Source organism: Elgaria multicarinata, chromosome 2, assembly GCF_023053635.1.
Source record: "Elgaria multicarinata webbii isolate HBS135686 ecotype San Diego chromosome 2, rElgMul1.1.pri, whole genome shotgun sequence".
Classification (NCBI taxonomy): domain Eukaryota; kingdom Metazoa; phylum Chordata; class Lepidosauria; order Squamata; family Anguidae; genus Elgaria; species Elgaria multicarinata.
This window is the reverse complement of record NC_086172.1, coordinates 40,413,019-40,422,500: the sequence shown is the minus strand read 5'-3', so window position 1 is coordinate 40,422,500 and position 9,482 is coordinate 40,413,019. Positions and strand designations below refer to the sequence as shown.

The following is a 9,482-nucleotide window of genomic DNA, read 5'->3' as shown; positions in this document are numbered from 1 at the left end:
CCAATGTTTCCCCCAACTCACACACACACACACACACACACATCTTTTCGTGGTGGTGGGGGGAATAACACAACATTAAAATTAAAGGAAGAAATTCAGTAATTCAGAACAATGAGTCACATGCAAAGAAAGTTTCAAGTATTTTCCAGATAATGTGGACTCTTGTATTCAGAAAGCATGAGGTTTTTTTCCTGTCTGTCTGTCTGTCTGTCTGTCTCTTTCTTTCTTTCTTTCTAAATCCCTCTCCCTGCTTCCTAGACCAGCGTGCTGTCAGTCTGACATTTTCCTTCCTTTTACTGGCCTATCCACAGCAGCCCTTATTAGCTTTCCACTCTTTTGGAGGGTCCCTCCCGTCTAAAAATACGCCAGCCGTTTCCAGTTCAATAGGGCAAGAGCAGAACGAAACCATAATAAGAATCGCATTTCCCCTCCCTCTAGAACGGCCACTTTCTGCGCTGATTAACCACAGGCATCTCTGTGGCTAATTGCTTCAGGGTTTGTTGGTCTGCTTCGCCCTCAGCCAAATCCCCACTAACTTCAGGGGCTGGGTTTTGGTTCCCACAAAATAATAATGACGACGATGATGACGACAACAATAACACCAAACATAAAATTAAAAGTGTGGGGCGGCTGGGTGGGACTTATACGTCAAGATACCCCAGTAATTTGCAAAGGAACAAGGGTTAAGGTAGCCTCATTTTTTTATGTTTATTTTAAATAAAAGAAAAATAAATAAATCAGAGCCTTTACTTCGGAGACACCCAAGAGTTCCCGTTGACGCCAGCAGGGGGAGCTGAGCGGGACTCTTTCGGAGGGTTGGCACGAGTGTCCAAAGCCTGGAAAAAATGATCGTTCGGTTCACACAGAGCCTAGCATGGAGAGAGAGGAGGGGGTGCAGAAATTCGGAAAGTTAATGTTTTGGTCCCTCACTGGAGCCAAACCACCCTTTTTCAGCAGCCATCTTTTTTTTCTTTTCCCCCCTTTTTTTCTTCCATATTAAATCAGAATAATAATAATAATAATAATAATCATCTATTATATATATAAAACAACTTTTTTCTAGAGCTCCAGTGTATGTCCCCCCCTCCTCTCCCCCCTGTAGAAAACGGTTCGCCCCCTGCCCTCGGCCACCCCGGCACCACAGCGCCGCCTAGGCCGCCGGGGGTGGCTAGTTATCTGGTCAAGGGCGCCTCTTCCCGCGGGTCCGGGGAAGGCACGGCCGTCTTGCTGAGCACGGCCGCCGAGTAAGGCAGGAAGCCGCTCTCCGAGCGCTGCGAGGCCGCCGCGGCCGCCGCTGCCGCCGCCGCCGCCGCCCCAGCCGCGGTGCACGGGAAATCCGAGGCCGCGGCGGCGCGCGAGCCCAGCGCGGCCGCGGCCGCGGCCGCCGACTGGCTGCTGTGGCAGCTGAGGCAGGAGCAGGGGGCGGAGCCGGCGGGCGGGGCCGAAGAGGCTGCGGCGGCTGCGGCGGCGGCGGCGGCTGCTGCCGCGGAGGCCGCGGCGCTGCTGTTGAGGCCGGCGGCGGCGGCGGCGGGCGACTGGTAGAGGCCCGGGTGGCGGAAGCTGCACAGCAGCTCGGGCCGCGAGTAAGGGTGCGAGAGGGCGCGGAAGGTGTCCAGCGGGCGGATGGAGGTGGCGAAAGGCGAGGCGGCCGCTCCCGAGGCCGCCGCCGCGGCCGCGGCCGCCGTCACCCCGACGTGCGGGTAGTAGTGCAGAGGCACGTGGGAATGGAAAGGGTAGGGCAGGCTGCCCGTGGCCGCCGCGTGGGTCATCATGTACGTGTAGAAGCTGGGGTCCGCCGGGTGGGGCCACGACATGGCCAGCCGCTGCCGCTTGTCCTTCATGCGCCGGTTCTGGAACCACACCTGGGGCGGGGGAGGGGGAGATGGAAACGGGACGGGGATGCAGGAGGGGAGGGGGGTAGAAGAGAGGAGACGACAACTTTAAACACAGCAAAAGCAGCATCGCAAAAGCACGCGCGGGCGTCCGTCCCTCTTCTGCAGGGCCAGCCTGGCCTCCGCCTCTTAGTCCCGGCAGTACAGGGCCCGGCTGGGAACTCTGGTCCGCCTCCCCTCCTTGCAGAGACGGCGCTGGGCTTCTTGAATAGCATCCAGGACAGATGCCCAATGACGCTTCTCTAGAAACGGTCTCGCCGGCAATTCGATATAAAGCAAAGGATCCCCGCGTCTTCCGCGTTGATTCTTCAGGCCGCGGTTCGGTTAAAGGCGCCTACCTACATGGCGCAGGCTGCTTGGGTTTCTTTTGAGCCCTAACCAGGAAGCCTCTACGGCTTCTCCTAGCATCTTTGGAAATCATTTGTCTTTGGAACATCCCCGCTCCCGATGTTTTAGAGGAAAACTCCCCCCACCTTTCCTACGCTGAAATAATCGGGAATAATATCACTATGATATTGTAAGGTGACAAGCCAATTCCCAAAAGTGATTGAAAGGAAGCATTGGATTTAATTTTGCTTTTGCTATTTTTCCTCTCCATTTTTTTTTTTAAATTTAGTCAACAAAGTTTTGAACTTTCACACAAACTAGATTTCAAATTAGGTTGCAAGATCATATCAACGTCAAATTTTCCAAGGATCAAACTGACAATAAGATTGATTTTCCACTGGCATTCAGAGGTTGAGGATTGTGCCCAGAGAGAAGATGCTTTACAAGGAAACACCATAATATTTCTCCTGCTCCTTCAGTTTGTTGTTCCTCCCTTCCCATTTATTTATCTTATTAACGCAAATGATTCAAAACAATTATTTCCAAAGAGATTTAGTCCAACACATAAATAAATGTTGTTGTTTAACCTTGAACACCAAACACAGTTTTATTATTAGGAATGTATTAAGGTGTCCAGTTTTTCTCCTCCTGATTTTTATATTCTGCTCCTATTATTGGTATTGAAAACAGAGTTAGGATTTCTTTAGGATGCCAGCAGGAGCCTCCTCACGTAGACTGCAATCCTATACACAGCCATCTAAACTCCAGATGGTTTACTTTCAAGTCGATGTGAACAGAATTGCCCTGTTACCTCTTCCTCAGCTGATGTAAAATGATTTCCTCAGAAAGGTTAACAACGAAAAAGAAAGGCTTTGGCGGGGGGGGGGGGGGAACCTTCTCCAAACCCAAAATGTCTCAGTGAAGTTGCCAATTCTTCAGCCAACTCTTTTTAAATAATAATAATAATAATAATAATAATAATAATATTTCATTCATTGCTGTTCCTTTCCTTTCCCCCCCCTTTTTTTTTTTTTTTTTTTTTGAAAATGTGAAAAACGACAAAGAGGAAGAAAATAAATAACTGTCTATCTCGCAGAAGGAAAGAAAGCTAGCGAGAGAGGAAGGAAAAGAAAGAAAAAGAAAGAAAGAATGAAAATACCTAAGCAATCCCGTGGGAAGGACTAGGCTTTCTGGGGGTGTGTGTGTGTTTTCTTTCTTTTGGTCTGGTGTATTATTACGTTATAATTGCCCTGATTTGGGCACCCGGAGGAAGGGGGGTGGCGTCCGACACCTTCGCTGTCAGGAAGACGCAGCTGGAGTTGGGCGACTTCAGCCTGGTGCCTTAGGAAGGCGAAAGACGCAGCTAAACCCCGGAACCCGGGGGTTAGGAGACAGCCCGCCTCCCCCGCTTCCCCACCCCCCACCCCAAATTCCGCCCGGCGAGTCTAGGCATGGCCGCAGTACCTTGATGGTGGTTTCGGGCAGGTTGAGCGCCGCCGCCAGCTCGCACCTCCTGGGCCGAGACACATAATTCTCTCGGTAGAACTCCTTCTCCAGCCGGGCGATCTGCTCGCGGGTGAAGGCAGTGCGGTACCTCCTCACTTGGTCGGCCCCGGAGCTGGAGCTGCCCAAGGCGCTCCCGCCGTGCAGGCCGCTTAAGCCGGAGGACGAGGTGGTGGTGCTGGGAGTGGAGTTGCCGTCGGAGTAGCCTAGCAAACGAAAAGCAGCAAGGAGAGGCTGAGACTCGGGCAGAGGCGTCGGGGGTGGGGAGCTCAAGCCGGCTGCTGGCAACCGGGGCTCCCGCGCTCCCCCTCTGATAATTAATGCTGGCTGTCATGGATACAAATTGCCCCTGTTAATAGAATCAATAAAAGTTCCTTTTCTTTTCTCTCCTTTCTCTCCCTTTAAAATGGCTTCATATAACCAAATAATGTCAAGCAAATTAGGCGTTTTCTTTTAAAGTCAAATCATCCACTAACAGATTCTACTCCGGGCAACAAATTCAACCCAGGAGGGAAAAAAAGTTAGAGATGCGTTTTGTAAAATCCCTGGAGCGGAGATTTTCTGACTCCGGTTTGGGCATCTCTTTCTGTGCAGGCTTTATCTCGTCTTTCATTTCACAGGCACCAAATCACCCCGTAAACTTGGGTTGTAAATTGGGGTTCTGATAGGACACCTTTGTGGTAAAAGGTAAACCTCCCAGCAGTCAGAAACACGGTCTGATTAGTAGTAATAATTTCGCAAGTGGCCTCGGTTAGGAGTTCTTTCCACTCAGACTTTTAAAAAGTTGCTACGATGATTCCAGAGATTGTGAGGTATTATTTCGAGAGTCAAAATTAACAATGCCGAGGGGATTGTTCTTTGCAGGGGCGACTACATCAAGAAATAGGATCACGAAATAAATGGGACTTAATTGTTTTTTTTTTAAAGGATCTGTATGTTTACTGAAAACATCAAACAGAAAGTCAGACACAGAGAGAATTTGCCTAGGTTAAAAGAAACATCCAGATACACTTTCTGTAAATTACACTGTAGGAAGTATAAATACAGTTTCAAACTGCTGTCTAGGAGTTGCCCGGTTACAAACACTCTGTTATAAATACACTGTACCAAAACTGCATAAAAGGCACCCGTTTACACTTGCGATATAGGAACAGACTGTCCAAAATACTCTATAACTGACACTTTGATCTCCAAATAAACAGCGTAAATCCTGTAGCAGAGAAACCCAGACACACTCAGATACTGGGACACGCTAGGAAGGTGTGTACAACGAATACATCCTCTCAATCCAGTTGTGAGCTGCACACTTTGGTATAGAAATCCCAGGGTACCAGAGTATAAATACCACCCCAGATCCATTGAGATATTTGGCTATACTGCCCGATGTGTACATCCATAGTGTATGACCTCCACACTATATCTCAGTGCACTGCCAGATACATATACATTCCAGAAAGGGCCATATTACACCCTAGTAATTAGTATACTGCCTATTATGGGCTGTGTAGTCAATGACAGACAGAACCTCTAAAGCAAAAAATAAATTGAGAATAAAATGAAATGTGTGTGTGTGTGTGTGTTTTAAAAAAAAGCTTGTGGATTTGGTTCTGCTGAACGCCCAGATGCATTGATTCCCACCCAAGTTCTTGTCCCAGTTAAATGCCAGCTTTTGCGGGGGTGGGGTGGGGGTAGACCTGGGGAGCGGGGGAGCGATAGAGTTACCTTTGTTATTGTTTTCCTTCAGCTGGGAGGAAGTCAGGCTGGCGGGCGAGCGGAGCGCGGAGCAGCCCACCTCCACGTCGCTGTTCATATCTGCCTCTTGAGCAACTTCTGAGTAATGGCTAATTTTCTTCCTGCTGTCGGAGGGCGGCAGTTCCGCGGCCACGGCGCTTTCGCTGTTCTGGTGCTGAAGGTTGAATAAAGTGTCTATTTCGAATTTGCCTTTGGCAGGGATGTCCCCTATAGAGCTATGCAGAGAAGCGGAAGTTAGTCTCGGGCTGAGGCGGCCGCCGTGGGGCGAATTTTCGAGGGCTTCCAGCACCGAGTTGCCGGCCGGGTCTGACAAATTCGAGAGCCTTTTGCCAGCCGTGGGGCTGTGCAGCCCTCTTTCCATCAGGATCATCTCTTTTCTTATTCTTTCCATCATCTCAGCTTTCTCCCCCACACACACTCCCTCAAAAAAAAATATCTATATCTCTATCAAGGTTCCCAGGGTTGGTTGGTCGTCCTTACGATCAGCCTGCAGCAGAGGCTAATTCGCCTTCAACCCGGCGAGTGTCTCTAAATATGATCACCTCGTTTGGAGGGAGGCGTAAAAAAGAAGAAGAAGAAGAAGAAGCGAGGTGCAAAAGCGAAGGGAATGACTGGTCAAAATGACCCATACATCCTTTCTAGCCCCGAAATGTCATTCATCACAAAAAGGAGCCCTCGTCATTAAGGTACGAATGACGCTGGTCGAATAATCATTTATTGTAACAGGTTTATAAGCAAATAAATACAAGATCCTGTCAGCGGATAATGAAGGCGGCTTCTGAGCAGACAAATAGATCCAGGTAGGGCGGCAGGAAGACCAGAAATGGAGAGAAGCGCGCTTGTCCTTAGCTCGATCAGATCTTGCATGGATTGCTCTGGGGTTTGGCCTCTGGGGTGAAATTGACAGTCTGATTAATAAAACGAGCTGAGCAACATTTCCCCCTTCATTTAGGTGCATCATTATGCCCTGATTCCCCCCTTCTTTCCTCCCCCCCTTTTTTTTTGCTTGTGTGTGCGCGTGTGTGTTGGCTTTTTAGCTCCTAACGATGCAGCTTCTTTCTCGTTTGTCCTCCGACAGAAACACAGGCTAAATGACAGAGAAGCCTTAGATTTCTAGGAAGGCGTTTTACAGAAAAAGCAAGGGAAGAAGAAAAGCTGCCAAACGTGTGGGGGGGGGGGAGAACCCCCACCCCATTCCTAAATTCGGCTGCTTTTAATCACCTTTCCTTCCTATTTAAGAAAGCGATTGGGCTTCCCTTGAAGGAATCGACTCACTCTTTACACGCCCGCACACGCGCAAACACACACACGAAACACCCCTCTTTTCCAGACTTAAATAACTACCCTGGCAGATACGTACCAGCTCACGAGCATCTAAAGTGAAGCAGAGCCCTTGCATGGAACCATTAATTGTAATCCTAGGGGTTTCAGTGTATTTCTGTAAGGCATCCACAGACCTTCTCTCTCTCTCTCTCTCTCTCTCCCCCTCCCTCTCTCTCTCTTTTAAGGGAGGGGGCTTTCTGTAACCTTCTTATTAACGAAACTAGTCTAGAGTCCTTCCTTCGCCTCTGGCTCAAAATCCTCTCTCTGGTTGACTGACTGAGAGCAACAACAACAACAATAACAACAACAAGTTCCAAGGAAGCTTAAAGACATGATTTAAAGCACCAGAGAGGAGGTTGTGGTGGGGGGGGGGGAGCCTTCATTCATTCATTCATTCATTCTCTACCTAGATTTCTCGCCCAACCTCCTTCACCTTTTTCAATCGAAGCCCTGGGATGATGATATTACTATTATTATTATTATTATTATTATTATTATTATTATTATTATTGGTAAAGGCCTGGTTTTAAGGTTTCAAAGCGAAGCATCTCAACACCCTCCGCCCACTCAGTAAAGTTACCTGGCTCTCAGTTTGCTCATCTGTTTCTCCTCTCTCTCCCTCTTTCTCTCTCTGTTCAGAGATTCCGCGGAATAGCCAGTCTCCCAGCGTTGTAAGGGACACCAGGGACAGCGATTCGCCGGTGTTCTTATCGGAAACTCTCTCTCTCTCTCTCTTCAGTGAGAACTTTGATTGTAATCATGACGCCGAGGGCAAGCGCTTAAGCGAAGATAAAGCCCTTGTCATTAGCATCTTGGGAGTACCTCCTCAAGCGCTACTGCGCCCAACCTTTCGCATTCAAGGAAGGCCTGTTTTCCGAGCTGCTCCCCCGATTCGATTCTGCTCAAGTTTATATTTCTGACTTCGATGGAGGATCAAAATACCTCTGCGTTTTTCCTACCATCGAATCACTCCAGCAAATCACCCCTCAACCCCCCATCCCAAAATACACCCTTCTTTTAAACAGAAGAGGACCTGAAAGGAAGATGGTAACTTACACATCTGATATTGCCAGATGTATAAATATTTACTCAGAAGTCCCATTCAGTTCAACGAGGCTTACCCCCAGGTAAATGGGTAGAGGATTGCAGCCTCAGATTTGTATGAGGAGGGCACAATCCGCTTTTGATCCAAATCGGTTCCAATGCGACAGAGTTCAGCATGTGGCTTATTTCTATCATTAAAACCAATACGATTTGAATGTGCTTAATTTTCACTTGAACCAGTGCTCCTCTGATATCTGTGACCTTTTGCGCCAGGTACTGGGCCTGATTTGAAGAAGGTTTAGCGGGCTTTATTGAGCTCCAGTGAAAGTAAGATCACGGATGTTCAAAGGGATGGAGACACCCACTCTGCCCTCCCTGGGATTCTGCTAGTATCTTCAGGAACGTAATGCCACTGGTTTGGATTGAATTCCAAATAACACCGTGATCCTACAGCTCTTAGGTCAGAGGAAGTAAATTTCCCTGAAAGGAATGGGATTTTCTCAGGGGTCACTGTCCTAAAGAGCAAAATAAGTGTGCATGACAGAGATCGCATGTGTGAAAGTCATAAATATTCCTCCACGGAATATTTAGGCTAGTATCCAATGTTAGTCCTACATAGAGTAAACCCATTGAAATAACTAGCTTAAAACCCATTCATTTAAATAGGTCTGATCTTTATAGGACTAACATTAGCAGTTTGATTCTCTTACACAGAAGTAACAGTTCTATGGACGTTCCTGCAAATAAAGATTTTCTGATGGGCCTTCGAGGATCATGTAAGAGACGGTTGTTCATAAAGTCCAGTCCAACCTTCCATTGAAGAGAGTGTTGGGTTCTTTGAAGTGTGGATTTAGCTGTAGCAGCAAACAGAAGGCCTGGCGCATATTGCAACAGGAAGGGCGGAAAGTGGCAAACAAATTGGAATAAACTCTGAAATGGCATTTCATAATCAGGTATCCTATTATTCAGAGACATTTAAGCTGCAGTATTTGCATGTCTAGCTTTCTGTCTCTCTAGGTTTCTTCTTGTACACACACACACACATTGTAACTGGTGTTGTTGAGAAATTAACCCATTCCCAGTTGAATGACAAAATCTCTTTATTCTGAAAAGCTATGCAGAGACCGCTTGGTTAGTAACGGAAGGAAAACCATAAGAACAGCATTTTATTCTCTGTATGCCACGGTTCATAATTTTGGAATAGAACAAAAACCTGTCCCGTTGTTGGTTTGTTTGTTTCTGTAAGCCTCTCAACTCTATTTACTGGGATCCTCCAAAATACCACGAAACTTGGAATTCACCAAACTTCCCGTGAACGTTGTTGTCCGTAGAGGAGACCTCTTTCCCAATAGTCCCGTCGGCAAAAGGAAAGCTAAACCTGGTAACTGGAGTCAATCGCCCCACCGAAATAGACATGCATGTTGTTTAACAAGTGGGAAGAATGCACGAGTCTGCGATGTAAAACACCCCTGTGTTGTACATGCACATAGAGGTATCTGAGAAAGCTTCTTCACCGAAGCCTGTGGAGTGAGCAAGGAGTCGTAAAAAGGGAAGCGGAAGTCTGCTGGCGCCTTTATTGCTGTCCTTTGGCGCCCCCAGCTGTTTTTTTCGGAAGCTGGAACGGACTAGGTATCTTTCTCT

General features: G+C 47.8%; 1 protein-coding gene across 1 annotated transcript; it reads right to left on the bottom strand.

Annotated features, from left to right (window-relative positions):
* Nucleotides 1-1,172: 1,172 nt before the first annotated feature.
* On the bottom strand, nucleotides 1,173-5,871 carry EVX2 (even-skipped homeobox 2). Its single transcript, XM_063116360.1, has 3 exons — nucleotides 5,445-5,871; nucleotides 3,684-3,928; nucleotides 1,173-1,862 (listed from the first exon to the last, which is right to left on the bottom strand). Exons 1-3 carry the CDS (start codon nucleotides 5,866-5,868, stop codon nucleotides 1,173-1,175), a joined length of 1,359 nt encoding a protein of 452 aa, XP_062972430.1. The 5' UTR covers nucleotides 5,869-5,871.
* Nucleotides 5,872-9,482: the final 3,611 nt, after the last annotated feature.